This window comes from Lampris incognitus, chromosome 1 (genome assembly GCF_029633865.1).
Source record: "Lampris incognitus isolate fLamInc1 chromosome 1, fLamInc1.hap2, whole genome shotgun sequence".
NCBI lineage: Eukaryota > Metazoa > Chordata > Actinopteri > Lampriformes > Lampridae > Lampris > Lampris incognitus.
This window is the reverse complement of record NC_079211.1, coordinates 124,262,159-124,280,566: the sequence shown is the minus strand read 5'-3', so window position 1 is coordinate 124,280,566 and position 18,408 is coordinate 124,262,159. Positions and strand designations below refer to the sequence as shown.

At 43.8% G+C, this 18,408-nt stretch overlaps 1 protein-coding gene across 2 annotated transcripts in view; it reads left to right on the top strand.

The window, feature by feature from the left end:
- Positions 1-17,814, top strand: part of coro1ca (coronin, actin binding protein, 1Ca) — a 74,712-nt gene extending 56,898 nt beyond the window's left edge. The window contains exons 5-11 of one of the 2 annotated variants that reach the window (XM_056275509.1): positions 4,524-4,705; positions 9,561-9,680; positions 10,132-10,236; positions 10,782-10,927; positions 13,415-13,472; positions 13,601-13,843; positions 14,671-17,814. In XM_056275509.1, the coding sequence (XP_056131484.1) occupies positions 4,524-4,705; positions 9,561-9,680; positions 10,132-10,236; positions 10,782-10,927; positions 13,415-13,472; positions 13,601-13,843; positions 14,671-14,790 (974 nt within the window). In that variant the 3' untranslated portion in view covers positions 14,791-17,814. The remainder of the gene's footprint in view (positions 1-4,523; positions 4,706-9,560; positions 9,681-10,131; positions 10,237-10,781; positions 10,928-13,414; positions 13,473-13,600; positions 13,844-14,670) is intronic. The other variant, XM_056275519.1, reaches the window with a different exon arrangement.
- Positions 17,815-18,408: the final 594 nt, after the last annotated feature.

The window sequence follows — 18,408 nt, the reverse complement described above, 5'->3', positions numbered from 1 at the left end:
GCCAGGACGATAAGTCAGTGTGAAGTCGAACCGACTGAGGAAGCTGGCCCACCGTGCCTGCCGACCATTGAGACGTTTGGTTGCCCGGATGAACGTCAGGTTCTTATGATCAGTCCAGATGGTAAATGGATGCTCTGCCCCCTCCAGCCAATGGCGCCATTCCTCAAGTGCAGCCACTACAGCGAGAAGCTCCCGATTACCAACATCGTAGTTCTCCTCGGCGGGAAGGAACCGGCGGGAGAAGAACGCGCAAGGATGAACCTTCTGGTCGGCCTCTGATCGTTGGGAGAGCACAGCCCCCAATCCGGTGTCCGAAGCGTCCACCTCAACTATGAACTGCCTCTTGGGATCGGGATGGAGTAGGACGGGGGCACTGGTGAACCTCTCCTTGAGCGACAGAAATGCAGAGCGAGCAGCTGGGGACCAGACGAACGGCTGAGAGGGGGAGGTTAGACGGGTGAGGGGTTCTGCTACAGAGCTGTAGTTTCGGACGAACCTCCTGTAAAAGTTCGCGAACCCGAGGAAGCTCTGCAGTTCCTTACGTGACTTAGGATCCGGCCATTCCACCACCGCTTTGATCTTGCGAGGATCAGCTCGAGTCTTGCCTCCCTCCACGATAAAACCTAAGTAGTCCACTGACTCAGAATGGAACAGGCATTTCTCAGCCTTGACGAACAGCCGGTTACGAAGGAGGCGTTCGAGAACCTGCCGCACGTGCTGGACATGCTCCTCGAGGGACCTGGAGAAGATGAGGATGTCATCAAGGTAGACGACAACGAATTGGTCGAGCATGTCGCGAAGGATGTCATTCATGAGTGCCTGGAACACCGCCGGGGCGTTGGTGAGGCCGAACGGCATTACCAGGTACTCATAATGACCACGGGGAGTCTTAAAGGCTGTCTTCCACTCGTCCCCTTTCCGGATCCGAACGAGATGGTAGGCGTTCCGGAGATCCAGCTTAGTGAAGACAGTCGCCTGGGTCAGGGGTTCGAGGGTGGAGCTCATCAGAGGCAGGGGGTATTTATTCTTGATGGTGATGTCGTTGAGTTGGCGATAATCAATGCAGGGTCGGAGACCACCATCCTTCTTCTTAACGAAAAAGAAACCAGCTGCCACCTGGGAGGATGAGGGTCGGATGAGCCCTGCCGCCAACGATTCTGAAATGTAATCGTCCATAGCAGCCTTCTCGGGGATGGAAAGGCTGTAAAGACGACTGCTAGGGAGAGAGGCCCCAGGACGGAGGTTGATAGCACAATCATATGGCCGATGCGGAGGGAGAGACTGAGCCCGCGTCTTGCTGAAGACCTCCCCGAGATCATGATACTCGGGAGGAACAGAGGAAAGATCGGGAGGAGGGGCAATCGGAACAGTCTGGACTGCTGGACCAGGTGCGGCCTGAAGACACCGGGCGTGACAGGAGGAGCTCCACTCCAAAATGTTACCAGACGACCAAGCAATGTGTGGCTCATGCTGAGCCAACCAGGGACGCCCCAAGATCACAGGAACTAAGGGAGACTGGATGACGAAGAACTGAAGGCTCTCCACATGGTTTCCAGCAATAGTGAGAGACACGGGACAGGACTGTCGGGTAACACTGGCCAGGCGGCGCTCATCCAGAGCAAAGGCCTCTATTGGCCTCTCCAATTCCTCACATGGAATGTTAGCTTGAGCAGCAAACGTAGAGTCCAAGAAACACCCATCAGCTCCCGAATCGATGAGTGCGCCTACAGTGAGCCGCTGGTCTGCCCAAGCCAGGGTAACGCTCACAAGATGGTTAGCCGGAGCAGGATGGCGGGAACAGGAAAGACGGCTCACTAGGATCTCCCGGGGTCCCAGTGAGCCTAATCTTTTGGCCGCGTAGGACACTCGCTGATCCGGTGTCCCTTAAGACCGCAGTAAAGACAGAGACCTGCCTTGAACCGGGCCTCACGTTCAGCGGGAGTCAGTCGTGTACGCCCAAGCTGCATAGGTTCCTCCTCTGTCACTGTCTGGGAGGAGGAGAGGCTTGCCACAGGGGAAGTGGAGTGCGACGAAGAAGAGCCCCCTTCGGAAGCTCTGGATGGCTGAGAGGTAGAAACGGTTCCCCGTAGACCTCGCTCGCGCCTTCTCTCGCGGAGACGTCCATCGATGCGGATGGCAAGGCTGATAAGGTCGTCGAGAGAGGTAGGATCCTCCCGGGTGGCTAGCTGATCCTTGACGGCATCGCTGAGGCCCCTACGGAAGGTTACCCGAAGTGACTGGTCGTTCCAGCCACTCTCAGCCGCAGCCAGCCTGAACTCGACTGAGTAGTCAGTGACACTGCCACTGCCCTGCTGGATCCTGCTCAATCGGACACCCGGATCCTGACCGTAAACTGGATGATGGAATACCTTCCGAAGCTCAGCCACAAAGTCATCGTAGGAAGAGCAGAAACTGGCCCCCATGGACCAGGAAGCAGTGGCCCACTGAGCAGCGCGGCCAGTCAGCAGGTTAGTCACGTAAGCAACTTTTGCAGCATCTGTGGTGAACCCCCTGGAATGGTGGGCGAAGACAAGCTCACACTGCATGATGAACGTGGCACAGGTCTCAAAGTTGCCATCAAAAGGCCTGGGATTGGAGATACTGGGCTCCCGGAAATCCGAAACATAAACGGTAGGATTGTCTAAGGCAACGGCTGCGGGCACTGCTGGAGGAGGGGCGGCCGGAACTGGTAGGACAGCTGGCTGGATGGTGATAGCCGCTGTGAGAGTTTGCAACTGCTTAAGAACCTCCTCTTGTTGGCTCGCGAGCGCCGCTTGCTGGGCCGAAAGAGAATCCACCGAAGCCTGGAGGGGTTGCACCTGAGCCCGGAGGCCCTGCATGGCAACAGCGGCCTCTTGTAGTTGCTGGCCGTGGGAGGCTGTAAGCTGAATCTGCTTATAGAGAGCAGCCTGGACAGGATTGGCGTCTGGGTTGTCTGGGTTCATAGTGAAGGCGAGTTCGTACTGTTAAGGTTTGTAGAACGAACCCAATAGCGACAACACAAGACAAAGTAAAGCACCAACCTGGCAGGACTCGTAGAGGAGAGCCGGCCGGGCCTGGACAGAAGGGGGAGGCGCTTCAGGCGGAACTTGAGAATAGCTTCTTAAAAATGGGAAAACGTAAACTGCCCCCTTAATCCGAAAAGGGAAAAAAGTAAACTGCTCCTTTAAAGTCCGAAAGGGAAAAAACGTAAACTGCTCCTTTAAAGTCCGAAAGGGAAAAAACACAAACTGCTCCTTTAAAGTCCGAAAGGGGAAAAAACACAAACTGCTCCTTTAAGGTAGAAGTCCAACCGAGTAATAAGATCCACAGTGAGAGAGGAGAAATTAGAATATCAAAAACTTGATCTCAACTAGAAAATCACGATGGGAAAATCCAATGGGGAAAACACAAAGAGAGTTCTTCTCCGAACAAGCTCTCAAGGAGAACTGACACAAGGGAATAATCAAACAAGCAAAAACACGGAGAATACTACAATCTGTACTCCACCGGGAGACACAGAAATGTCACAAAACTCGAGACGAAGAATTTACTCACGGGACTGTTCAGGACGAACTCGCGACGAGTTCTGGAAAGCAAACAAACTTATACTAGAGTGGTTAACGAGTAGGCAGGCTGCAGGTGTTTCAGACGCGCCCCTCCCCCGCTCTCATTGCTGGTTGCCAGGTTGGTCAACAGACCGAGCCCTAACAGAAACCGCTATGGCTTAAAAGAAACTAGAATGGTTCAGTTCTAAACCTACCCTTTCCCTACTTTATCCTTACCTCTGCACTAAACCAAACATACAGTACGTAACTATACAACACCTGCAATATTTGTCCAAAAAATTGAGATGAATGTATCGCTTAAAAAAATGAAAGGGAAATTACCTTCCTCAGGTCACTGTGTTGATAGTAGAAAAACCTGCCTGTTATTCTGTCATTGGACTCAGAATAAGTTGAATATACAGTTATACAGTACGGCAATCAGTAGTCTACTTTTGTGAATCTATTCTTTGTACTCTAGATATGAATTGTTATAATGAAATTGAAGTCAAATTCCAGACATATTGTTGGGCTGCTACTTATCATTGTTGGGCTGTACAATGCTAAATAAGTCATGAGTCAAAGTGTCAAAAATATTTTCACCAAAGTAATATTTATAAAGCTGACCGTACTGTATGACATTAAATGGACCCCTCTCAGCAAATTGTGGTCTCTTTGTGCCCCTCATTTTGGAAAAATCCGAGAATTACCCCTATTTGTTTGATCTATCGACTAAAACCTCCCCTCATTACTTGACCTAAAATTGATCTCAAATTTATTTTTATATTTGGTCTTAAAAAGGTCCTGAAAATTATTAAATTTAACTCTCCGATAGATAGGCACCCTGTCATTGATTCTTGGGGTCAACGCAGATCTAAAAATGAAAGCCACTTTGTTAGGGAAGCAGCTGTGCTCACAGCAGTGTGATCTATCAGCAGCCCCCCTGTGTTTGATGTGGTGCTCAGGTGTTGCTAAGCCCTCTCTCTTGTCTACTGCCAGGCTGCGACAACCAGATTGTCATCTGGAACGTGGGCACAGGTGAGGCCATGATCACTTTGGAGGACATGCATCCTGACGTCATTTACAGCGTCTCCTGGAACCGCAATGGCAGCCTCATCTGTACCGCCTGTAAGGACAAGAACATCCGTGTCATCGACCCCCGCAAGGAGCAGATTGTGGCGGTGAGCAGAGCTTTCAATGAAATTAGATTGACCGGTGTTTTTAATTTTGATAGTCATTGCATATCACTCAGATGAAACTGAATCTTGTTAAATTAGACAGTTTACATTTAGGATTAGATTAAAATAAAATAAAAAATATATCTGTTATTGCCACATCGACGTCCCGGACAACAGATTCCGTCATTGTCACTTTTGCTACGATTGAATATTAAGTAAGGATGTTTGAGCTGAAACATCCGTCTAGTAATAAAAAGTCAAATATGAGAGCGCTTCCCAGATTTTTTTTTCTTTTTTTGCATTATTTGTGAAGTCTAGTGAATCCTTAGATTTGCTTTCAAACACTAATGATTTAGTTAACTGCTTTCATAGTAACACAACTGCTTTAGATAATGTCATTCCACTAAAACGTATATCAAGATCAAAATCATTTTTTGTATCACCTTGGATTACTGAAAGAATCCGTACCCTGAAAATTGAGTATAGGAATGCTAAGACAGTGGGGAAAAAAATCAAAGCTCCCAGTACACTATGTGCATATGAATCTTTTGTTACAATCGTATAGGAGTGAAATTAAAGATTCAAGAGCAAAATATTTTTCAGAGCTCATCATCCCCAAGCAGAACAAGCCCAGATTCTTATTTAAGACTGTTGATTGTTTGTCAACCCTGGAAGGAGAAAAGGACTTGTACCAATTGGCAAGACAGAGGGACTGAGCTGGGAAGGATGTGCAGCAGGTTAAGTTGATGAAGGATATCGATGGAAATGTGCTGACAAGCGAGGAGAGTGTGTTGAGATGGTGAAACGGTACTTTGAGGGGCTGATGAATCAAGAAAATGAGGGTGAAAGAAGGTTTGATGATGTGGGGATAGTGAATCAGGAAGTATGAAGGGTTAGCAAGGATAAAGTGAGGGCAGCTATGAAGAGGATGAAGAGTGGAAAGGCGGTTGGTCCAGATGACATACCTGTGGAGCCATGGAGGCGTTGAGGAGAAATGGTAGTTGAGTTTTCAACTAGATGTTTAACACAATCTTGGAAAGTGAGAGGATGGCTGAGGAGTGGAGAAGAAGTGTGCTGGTACTGATTTTCAAGAATAAAGGTGATGTACAGAGCTGTAGTAACTACACAGGTATAAAGTTAATCAGCCATAGCATGAAGATATGGGAAAGAGTAGTGGAAGCTAGGTTAAGAGGAGAGGTGATGATTAGCGAGTAGCAGTATGGTTTCATGCCATGAAAGAGCACTACAAATGCAATGTTTGTTTTGAGAATGTTGATGGAGAAGTATAGAGAAGGTCAGAAGGAGTTTCATTGTGTCTTTGTGTATTTAGAGAAAACATATGACAGGGTGCTGAGAGAGGAGGTGTGGTATTGTATGAGGAAGTCGGGAGTGGCAGAGAAGTATGTAAGAATGGTGCATGATACGTATGAGGGCAGTGCGATGCGGTAGGAGTGATAGATGGGTTCAAGGTGGAAGTGGGGTTACATTAAAGATCGGCTCTGAGCCCTTTCTTGTTTACAGTGGTGATGGACAGGTTGATGGACAAGATCAGGAAGGAGTCTCCGTGAACTATGATGTTCACGGATGATATTGTCATTTGTAGTGAGAGTAGGTTGAGGAGAGGTGGAGAGAAGAGGAATGAAAGTCGGTAGGAGCAAGATGGAATACATATTCATGAACGAGAGGGAGAACAGTGGAACGGTGAGGATGCAAGGAGTAGAGGTGGCGAAGGTGGATGAGTTTAAATACTTGGGGTGAACTGTTCAAAGTAACGGGGAGTGCAGAAGAGAGGTGAAGAAGAGAATGCAGGCTGGGTGGAGGAGTGTCAATAGTGATTTGTGACAGTAAGGTCGAGCAAGAGTGAAAGGGGAGGTTTACAAGATGGTAGTGAGACCAGCTATTTTGTACGGTTTGGAGACAGTGATGTCTCCAAACCTCTCTCCTCTATCTCCTCAAACCTCCTCTCTCTCCTCAAACTTCACAGTCTCTGTCAGAGACTGTGATGGGCTGATGACCTGTCCAGGGTGTCTCCCCGCCTGCCCAATGACTGCTGGGATAGGCTCGAGCATCTCCGCGACCCTGAGAGCAGGATAAGCGGTTTGGATAATGGATGATGGAGCCAGTGGCACTGATGAAAAGACAGGAGGCGGAGCTGGATGTGGCAGAGTTGATGTTAAGATCTTCATTGGGAGTGACGAAGATGGACAGGATTAGGAATGAGTGTATTAGAGTTAGAGCTCAGTTTTGAGATGGTTTGGACATGAGGAGGAGAGATGCTGGGTGTATTGGAAGAAGGATGCTGAAGATGGAGCTGCCAGGCAAGAGGAAAAGAGGAAGGCCAAAGAGGAGGTTTATGGATGTGGTGAGGGAGAACTTGTAGGTGGTTGGCTTGACAGAGGAAGATGCAGTGGACAGGAAGAGATGGTAACAGGTGATCCGCTGTGGTGACCCCTAACGGGAGCAGCCAAAAGGAGAAGAAGATTGTTTAGTGAACCCTGATTCTCCTGGTGTCCCTATCACTTCAAATGCAGAATGTGAAAGGTTTTTAACCTTTTTCATAGGCAAGATTTAGGACATTCGATCAAAGATTCACCACCCCCCACCCCTTCTGTGTCAGACTTATCTTGTCCTCAGTTGAATACTTTTGTGTTTTTAAGGAAATTACTATCCATGAATTAATTGAAATCATTTCACACATGACACCATCAATAAGTCCACTGGAAATAATACCTACCAAATTCTTATTAAAGGTTCTAGATTAGGGATGGCCAACCATGTGCCGTGGAGAGCCATGTGTGTGTAGGTTTTCATTCCAGACGGACTCCACACCAAGTGATTTCACTGATTCGCAACCCTTCAACCAAAGAGAAAGAATGTATCAGTGAAATCACCTGGTGTGGAGTCGGGTTGGAATGAAAACCTGCACACACATGGCTCTCCATGGCACATGGTTAGCCACCCCTGTTCTAGATAATGTAGCCCCTTGCCTGCTTTCGGTCATCCGCAGTTCTTTATCATCTGGTTGTGTTCTCGATTATTTTAAAACTGCTAGTGTTCAGCCACTTCTCATAAAACCTGGTTCTGATCCCACTGACCATAGCAACTATAGACCAGTTTCTAAGCTTCCGTTTTTATCAAAAATCCAAGAGAAATTTGTCTCAAATCAATTGTTGGAAGTCTTGATTTGTAATCATATTTTTGAAAATTTTTCAGTCAGATTTCCAGCACAAATACAGCAGAGACTGCTCTTATTGGAGTTATCAATGATATTTTGATGAAGGCTGATGCAGGTGAATTCTCGGTGCTGATTCTGCTTGATCTTAGCGCCACTTTTGATACGGTGGATCATAGCATTATAACTGAAAGGTTGATAACTTGGGTTGTCCCAGAAGCATTATATATGTATGGTGTGTCACAGGGCTCCTTTCTAGGAACAATTTAATTTTCTCTTTATGTACACCCACTGGGGCACATTATCAAAGAGCATGATATCTAATTTCATTGCTATGCAGATGATACTCAATTGTACTTGTCTGCAAACATTCTGAATTAGCTAAGTTATCTTCTCTGCATAATTGCCCAACTGCAGTTGAGGATTGGATGGTTGAAAATTTTCTTCAGCTTAACTCTTCCAAAACAGAAGTCCTTATTATAGGCCCTGAGCACACTTATGGCCAAGTTCTGCCTGCTCTTGGCACTCTAGCTCAGCATGTTGTTGTACCCACTGCTAAGAACCTTGGAGTTATTTTAGATCAGAGTCTCACTTTCGAGCCCCATGTTAAGAGGCTAGCTCAGTCATGTTTCTTCCACTTGAAAATATCTCTAGAATTAGATCTTTTATAACTTTAAATGATCTTCAGAGTTATTCATGCTTTCATTACTTCTCATCTGAATTATTGTAATGTTGCATTTACATGCCTTTGCCAAAACATGATTGCATTGCTTCAGAGTGTCCAAAACACAGCCACCAGATTTAGCCAAATCACGAAAGCATGATCATATCTCCCCTTTTTGGTTTCCCTTCACTGGCTGCCTGTTCGCTTTAGAATCGATTTTAAAAGTCTTGACTTTTAAGGCCCTGCATGGTATAGCAATGCGCTACCTAGCTGAACCTCTAAATCATTACTCACCAGCCTGTATTTTGAGATCCTTTAATAAGGCCCTGTTAGCTATTCCCCAGTCTAGGCTGCAGACCAAGTGTGACGGGGCTTTCGCTGTTACAGCCCCAACCCTTAGGAGTAGCTTACCTGAGGATCTTCGACTAGAAAATTCACTGCCTTCTTTTAAAGCGTCTCTCAAGACTTACTTTTACCATATGACTTTTACTTAAGTATTTTATCTGTTACTTTTTTGTGTTACTTTTATCCCTGTTTTTAACTGTTTAGTTATTTTGTTCATTGACTATGATTTTGTAATTAATTGTCCTGCCTTTGTGAAGCACTTTGTAATGGCAGTATTGGAAGGTACTATATAAATAAAGTTATTATTTATATCCTGAGGATCCAGAACCCAGTTTTGGTTACCAATAAACTGAATTGAGGGTGTTTTTCTTTCATAATCATTTTAATTTCGAATTGGCTTACATGGGGGCATAATGGGCAGGGAAAACAATCCTTAAAGTGGAAGGCTCAAGTGGAAGGTGGAAGGCCCAAAATCCCTACAACCTGCATGAACATTGTTCTGTAGGTGACCCTCTACTCTAAACACACTGGTGTGGAGCTTTTTGGGGGGGTGGGGTGGGTTATGCTCCCACTAAACAGCTTGATTTTACAATCAGATTCAGAAAACAGTGACTTTGCCCCCCCAGGAGTTGATATGAAGGGTTGGATTTTTATTTGTTTTGAAATATACTTCACAGGAGAAGGAGAAGGCACATGAGGGAGCTCGACCCATGAGGGCAATTTTCTTGGCTGATGGGAATGTCTTCACCACAGGTTTCAGTCGTATGAGTGAGAGACAGCTCGCCCTCTGGAACCCAGTAAGTTGACGCTTTGTGGTGTCTTCACTGTACAGCGATAGTGTGGCTTTTCAGCACTTGAGTCACAGGAAGCTAACTGACTGATGGATTTTCTTTAAACTGAAATGCAGTATATTAATAAGCATACAGCTCTATGAGTGTCAAGATTCCATAACAACGTTGTATAGCTAATTTGACAAATGGCACTTCAATTTTTTTTTGGGGGGGGGGGGTGACTGGCAAAAGAGAAAGCCTGCAAGTATGTTCAGTGGCAGATGTCAAGTTGGATATGTGTGGTTTTGAAAAAAACATAAAACTGCATTATCCTCGACCCTATACAATACAATCTTCTGGGCTAACCAGCAGTACATTATTCCCCCAGATCCCTAAACCTCCTGCATCAGAAATATTTTTGTTCTTCAGCTAGTTAACTCCAACAGAATCACTGACTTGTCTTCATGCCTTGTTTCAGCAAAGCATGGATGAGGCCATTTCTGTTCATGAGATGGATACCAGCAATGGAGTGCTCCTGCCCTTCTATGACCCAGATACCAATGTGGTTTACCTGTGTGGGAAGGTAAGATGTTGTTTTAAGCACTCAATAAATTATTCTTCACTTAAATAATATCCAGATGTAGTGTAGGAGCTCAGTCTATTACTTTGAGCTACTGAGATGTCCAACCCAGAAGTGACCAAGCTGACACGCTTTGCTTTGGTTTAATGGTACCATACACTACCACTTGTTGTGTTGCAGTCAGTACAGAATCTATAGGTTGTTATTCGGTTACATAATTCTTTTTATTGCTTCTTCCATACATGTATGAATAAAGTCAATTTCCCAGTTTCCATCAGTAGACCAAATACACAACTTACAGCATGACAAACGTTGAGCGCCACAGCAGTCAAAAACCCTTTGCCTTTCTGGGGTCAAACACCTGACGACAACAATACCTATATACCTGAGCCCTAGATACCAGCAAAGCGACACCCAATGTACACACAGTAAATAACAAAGTCTGGTTATTCCAACAACATATTTGGCTCCTACATGTTATTTTGGCATATATTTTTCTTTTGGCCAAATATAAGACTTTATGAGCCTCTTCTATCTCTGTTTTACAGGGTGACAGCAGCATCCGCTACTTTGAGATCACGGACGAGGCGCCATATGTCCACTACCTCAACACTTTCACCACCAAGGAGCCCCAGAGAGGCATGGGCTACATGCCAAAGAGGGGCCTTGACGTCAACAAGTGTGAAATAGCTAGGTAAGACCAAACAAGCAGTAGGGCTATCTCATATAAACAATTTTGGATCCAGACCTATGAGAATTATCAAAATTTGAGTACGTTCACATCTTAATCCTTATACTGGACATTAATAAAATCAATATAGGCTAAATGCAGCATCACGCAAATAGCTCCTCTCTGACAGTTGTCACAGAACAGTGCAATCTCAGGTTGATCTAATTATAGACAAAACAAATAGCTTAGATAATTTTCCCACTTCAGATATCTGTTAACAATTTGCAACTGGACAAAAGATGTGGAGGCCATCTGATCCTGCATTTATAAAAGGATAAGAAAATGGCACGGTCAAAACAAAGAGCTGACACACTAGGATACAGCAAACCAATGTGTTGAATGTACAAACCCCAATTCCAATGAAGTTGGGACGTTGTGTAAAACGTAAATAAAAATAGAATACAATGATTTGCAAATTCTTTGACCTATATTCAATTGAATACACTACAAAGACAAGATATTTAATGTTCAAACTGATAAACTTTGTTTTGTTTTGTTTTTTTCAAATATTCACTCATTTTGAATTTGATGCCTGCAACACGTTCCAAAAAAGCTGGGACAGGGGCATGTTCACCACTGTGTTACATCACCTTTCCTTTTAACAACACTCAATAAGCGTTTGGGAACTGAGGGTGCTAATTGTTGTAGCTTTATAGGTGGAATTCTTTCCCATTCTTGCTTGATGTACGACTTCAGTTGCTCAACAGTCCGGGGTCTCCGTTTTCGTATTTTGTGCTTCATAATGCGCCACACATTTTAATGGGAGACAGGTCTGGACTATAGGCAGGCCAGTCTAGTACCTGCACTCTTTTACTATGAAGCCACGCTGGTGTAACACGTGCAGAATGTGGCTTGGCATTGTCTTGCTGAAATAAGCAGGAACGTCCCTGAAAAAGACGTCGCTTGGATGGCAGCATATGTTGCTCCAAAACCTGTATGTACCTTTCAGCGTTAATGGTGCCTTCACAGATGTGCAAGTTACCCATGCAATGGGCACTAACACACCCCCATACCATCACAGATGCTGGCTTTTGAACTTTGTGCTGATAACAATCTTGATGGTCCTTTTCCTCTTTAGCCCGGAAGACACGACGTCCATGATTTCCAAAAACAATGTGAAATGTGGACTCGTCAGACCACAGCACACTTTCCCACTTTACGTCAGTCCATCTCAGATGAACTTGGGCCCTGAGAAGCCGGCGGCGTTTCTGGGTGTTGTTGATATATGGCTTTCGCTTTGCATGGTAGAGTTTTAACTTGCACTTGTAGAGGCGAACTGTGTTAACTGACGATGGTTTTCCGAAGTGTTCCTGAGCCCACGTGGTAATATCCTTTACAGAATGATGTCGGTTTTTAATGCAGTGCCGCCTGAGGGATCGAAGGTCACGGTCATTCAATGTTCGTTTTCAGCCTTGCCGCTTACGTGCAGAGATTTCTCCAGATTCTCTGAATCTTTTGATGATATTATGGACTGTTGATGATGAAATCCCTAAATTCCTTGCAATTTTACATTGAGAAACGTTGTTCTTAAACTGTTGGACTATTTGCTCACGCAGTTGTTCACAGTGGTGAACCTCGCCCCATCCTTGCTTGTGAACACTGAGCCTTTCGGGGATGCTCCTTTTATACCCAATCATGACACTCACCTGTTTCCAATTAACCTGTTCACCTGTGGAATGTTCCAAACAGGTGTTTTTTGAGCATTTCCTCTACTTTCCCAGTCTTTTGTTGCCCCTGCCCCAGCTTTTTTGGAACGTGTTGCAGGCATCAAATTCAAAATGAGTGAATATTTGCAAAAAACAATAAAGTTTATCAGTTTGAACATTAAATATATTGTCTTTGTAGTGTATTCAGTTGAATATAGGTTGAAAAGGATTTGCCAATCATTGTATTCTGTTTTTATTCACATTTTACACAACGTCCCAACTTCATTGGAATTGGGGTTTGTAATAAGCTGGAGGTGTACCACTAAGAGAAGATGGTTCATAAGCAGCAAATTAACTACTGCATCTTGCAAATAAATATCAATTTTACATTTTTTTTAAAAACATAAGGTACTACCTACACCATGATATTACATTTTGAATTTTCAAAAATCAATCAGTGATACATTTTCCTGTTCAATACATGAATAAGAGTTTGAGTGCTGAATTTTTTAAAATTAATTTTGAAGCAGATTCAAATCTTAAGATTCGACCTGAGAGTCCTACCAAACAGAGAGGTAGTTAGGCAATAACTGGGTCTGATATTCACCCTTGACCAATTAAGTGAAGTGGAATTTTTACTTTCTCCACTAGAAGGTAGTATTTACTCACAATATAATGTACAAGCTCCTATGAAGCCCGAGAGGAACAGAGCTACTGTGATGAATTAAATTGTGTATTGTCTGTACACTCTTGTAGCTGTACGCAAGGGTGTGGATAATTGTTCTTTGTAATTGTGTGTTAACAGATTCTATAAGCTGCATGAAAGGAAGTGCGAGCCTATCATCATGACTGTACCTAGAAAGGTAAGTATCCTGAATGGCAACTTGGCACAGCTTTCTCTATCACAGGCTATGCTGTTAAGTAGCTGTGTAGTTGGGGTTTTATGTGTATAGTATTTCCTGACAGTTTTCTTTCAACCCGTCCCCTCCAGTCGGACCTGTTCCAGGACGACTTGTACCCAGACACGGCAGGACCGGACCCTGCCCTGGAAGCCGAAGAGTGGTTTGAGGGCAAGAACGGGGACCCCATCCTCATCTCCCTCAAACATGGCTATGTCCCAGGCAAGAATCGTGACCTCAAGGTTGTTAAGAAGAACATTCTGGACAACAAGCTGACCAAGAACACAGAGAACACAGGCCCCGCTAACAAGTCTGCCTCTCCCACTCCATCCATTGTAAGTTTTATTGTTTAAGGAACAACAGTGCAACTTTGGGATCTGTTACATTGAGTATAAAGCAAATTTAGACCTTGCTCCATAGTTAGGACTTAACACTGTACTACTTTTTTCTGTCACTGTTCAATGTTGTCACGGAGGTGAGATTTTGGACGTTTAAACATGTTAACGGATGTTTGCATTTTTTGCCATTTTGATATGTATAGTGGGCTACTCTACTCTGCATTGCTAGGGTTTCAACACCCTTAGCTTCACCACTGTGATTCGGTAATTAATGCCCCTCAATTCTACCATAATCACTGCAGCTGTCTCTCTGGAACATGCAAGCGTTCCCAGACTGATTATATATTTTTAAGAAGCATGGCAGATTACTGGCTGACTTCATGAGGTGGTTTGTAGATGTTGTTCAACCCCTTCTCTGACCCACAAACTAAGACTCTGCTGCTGCTCCTCTGGGCGCCTTGCTGCTGGGCGTCCTGCCCCACCTCACCCACAACATAGCCACCCGCCTTGGTCCCAGCCCATATGGGCCTCTGCTTCATCTCTCTTCAACTCTGGCCTGTAATCATATTGTAGTTCACTGGGGCTCCTGCAATGCAGCCTGCAAAATGTGTTAACCCTCAATATTCCAGGCCCTGCCAACATGGCTCATGCTGTGAATATGTAGCAATTTAGGAAAAGAGGTTATGCTTTTGTCAGTATAGAAATCTGTACAAGGGATCATGTTCGACATCGCTCCCATGTTTGACCGCAGACGTGCCTTTGTGATCGATAAGTATGAGCATGCCAAGAAATTTTCTCATGTGTTCCCCTCCTGTTTCACGCAGAAAAGTGAAGCCAAGCTGGAAGAGATCTTGAAAGAGATCAAATCTCTCAAGGATCTGGTCAGCAGTCAGGAGAAGCGAATCATCAAACTTGAAGAGCAGATGTCCAAAATTGCCATTTAAAGGACCCTTTCCCAAACCCACTACAATTCAGGACGTTCCATTGGCTGGGAGGTAGGCGGGACCAGTCACTGCCAATCTCAATGACAGCGTTCCTCCTGAGGCCTGCCTCACAACGATCCCTAGCAACATTCCAGATGAACTTTTTTCTTATCCAGCCCCTAACCCCCCGTTAAGACAGATGGAAGAAGGACGCGTGGCATAGTTTTGCAGAAAATATTCTTGCTTTCTGTTGAAAGATAAATCTACTCTTATTAATTTGTGGCAGTAATTTTTATTATGTGATTATTGTATTAAAAAAAAGTCTTACATATTCCTTCTCATTTTAGAAATATGACCAAGAAAATCCCAATGTGAACAACGTCTATTTACTATGGTATACCCAAATGTTTTTTCTAAGTAGGTATCAGTATTTCAGTAGCTCCATACCCCTCTTATACTGTTGCCAAATTCAAATGAATTCTGTTTACACCTGATTGACAGTATTTTTTTTTCTTCGTTTTTTTCTTCGTTTTTTTTTTTTTTTTTGGGGGGGGGAGTTTCAAAATGCAAATGGTGAGGCTGAATGCAGTAGACCTGCAATGGGGGGGAGGTCACCCATTTTATCAATTACTGTAAAAAACAATTAACAAAAAAAAAGATATTGACTGACAATTCAAAACCAATTTAAGGAGAAAATTGCTCCAGAGTTATTCAGTTTGGCTGCAACAGTCTTTGACACTGAGGACTCTCAGACATAAATGATAGATAATTCTCACTGTCTGTGTTGTAAATTCATGCCTCCTTTCTGGCATGTCCCCTACCTTCCCCCTTCCAACAGTTGATGTAAACATGCAGACCTTTTGTACTGGTGAAATAATATGCATTGTCCATTTAGGAGTAAAAGACACCAATTTGCCGTTGTTTTACCATTGTTTGTGTGAAAAAGGACACTTTGTAAAATTCCTCTCTACATTCTGAAATCGCTCTAGTTCATGGTGCTGACTCTGGTCCAGTGGTGAGGTGTAATTGTGACATTTATGGGGTTTTATGGATATAATTTGTGTATGTTCTGCCTTTGGGAAGACCATTGACATTGTGGAATTTCAGCCTTTCCCCAGAAAAGCCCTGCAAGCTGTGCTTTGTTTTTTTTTAGAAGAGGTTCACTCACTAACCTCAATGATGAGTATGTATAGACTTGCTCATGTTTTAAGATTCAAGTGTAGTCAAGTACAGATGGATTCTCCAAATTTTCAGTCCATTATGTGCCATCGCCATCTCAGATTCAAACATTAACGGTCTTGCTTGAAAAAATCAACAGTTAAGTGATCCCACCATGACTTCACTTTTTAACTGCTGGTTGATAAAGCTGCCACTCATTTCAGAAACTATTCTAAAGTTTTACGGCTTGAAGTATACGCAGATACATGCCACATATGTCCTGAGCCTACTGGGTAATGTTGTATGGGTGTACCTTTCTTTTTTTTTCTCGTGGTTCGTCTTCACAGGCAGGAAACATGAGGGAGGGGTTGGTTATGAAATGGACTCACAGCAGAATGTGACTGAGGTTTCCCCGTATCTCTGATGAATTGAATAGTTGGGTCACTGGTTCACTGTTAATTTTGGTCTGTTTCTTGTCCCAGCTATGCTCTTTGCATTTCCCTCCACTTATCCCCCTTAGCACTTCCACTTATTGTTTTTTTTTGTTTTTTTTTTGTTTTGCTTTTTTTTTTGGGAAAGGATATTCCTCCAAATGTCCCAAGTTTATAAAGTCGGATAACAAGAAAAATATGGGCCCATTTAGACTGTCCCCGTTTCTTATAATGGATTTGCCAAGTGCGATAAAAGCTCTGTTGTCTTGATATTTTAGTTCATTTTTCAGACAGAAGGTGAGACAGGTAGTCGTTCGGTCTGTTATTTGCCTTTAAAAAGTTTGTTACCACTGCAAAGACCTGAAAGTGCCATAGAGGAGACTGTGGGAGTGTTGATTAGAGGGACTGTGTGAATAGTTTTGACTTAGAGTTGCTTAGAAGTGACATTGGATAGGCGCACACGTTTAACTACACTTTGAGATGCTGAACAAATGAAGTACTTGACGCTTACACTCTGATCAGGGGAACAAATTCAGAGCATGTCAGCCCCCCTGGATGTTGTCCAGTCTTCCCAATCCATCCCACAGCGCAACGCGCACAGAGCAGCATTTCGTCTTGAGGTTTGTTGCGTAGCATTCACAAATGAAATCGGATGCCAGTTTATACGAATGCGCCTAACAACTGAACGCTTTCCACCACGGTACGGGTATTTAAAAAAAAATTAAAAATAAAAAAAAAAGTAAAACTGGGAAGCTGTCAGCTGCATGCGTAGCCCATTGACTCGTTGGTAGTTTTTGAGATACAATTCTGAATTTGAGCACCACTTGTTAGCATAGACCACTAGCAAGAGAAACCTCTGAGATGCAGAGTGCTGTGGAAACGTGGGTCTCACAGAAGACCTGTTGTCTGCGACTATACTGCCCTATCTCGTACATCAAACTGCCACTATGGCTTTGTAGCACTCTAGGCACAGGAGTCGTGACGTGAGGATTATTAGCTGGTAGCTGTTCAAAGGGACACCGTAGGTTGGAAAAATGCAGTTGAAAGGTAGATGTATGTTTTGTAATAAAGGCCTAGAAAATAACTGAAAGTTTTGTAAATAACATGACCTTTTTCTTTTCTTTTTTTTTGTTCCTTTGTACTTTTCTTTTTCTTTTAATGTTCGGTGGTTGTGCTGAAGAGGGTATTTGTCTGGGAGTTGGGTTATGGTGGGTGTTAAATGTTTCCCCTTGTTTGTGTTCCATCAAATGCCATCAAATGCATCGTGAGAAAAACAGAACCTCCATTTCATCACAGGTGTTATCAATATTTGAAACAAAGAAAGTAATCGCAGAAGAAAAACAAGACCGGGATTAAGCCTTGTGTGGAGGTCTGCTCAGCGTTTCTGTTCATTATCCCTGCTTCAAATATCAAACGTTGAATATAAGAAAAAAAATTAATAAAGAGATTTTAAAAAGTGGGTTCTCTGCAGTGTTTTGAATTTGTGGGTGTTGTGATTTGGCTGTGAAAGTGTTTTTCTGCACTAAACCAATAGCCTGTTTTTTTTTTTACATTTGAGGGAGAAAATGCAAATCAATCTGTGGGTTCCAAATTGTTGAGTTGAGTATCAAGCACAAATTGCTCACTGGGATGACTGACATAAAATCAATTGGAAAATTGGTCATGCGTTTATATACACGCGACGGGCATTTAAGCCATCTAAAACTGATGTTGAATGGATCATTTGTTTTCCAAAGTTGCAGTGTTCTCGCTGAAGTGTAAAAACATGAAGCCATACCCTGCAATTCAATCACGTCACCGGACTGCAGATTGACCTCGTACATATAACCAACCCGCGTGTGAATGCATGCTCAAATGCTAACTTTCCTGCAGCGGCGACAGGGACTCCAGCTGTTGGGCATAAAGGGAGAGTTCACCGATGTTTTTCTGGTCGTGTAATCGGTACTGACGCGTAAGTTAGAGGGGTTGAAGCAATAAAGTCCTCACTGTTTTACTATATTGGCGGAGAATTGGGTAGTGTCCTGTTCACAGAGTGACTACATGTACCAGA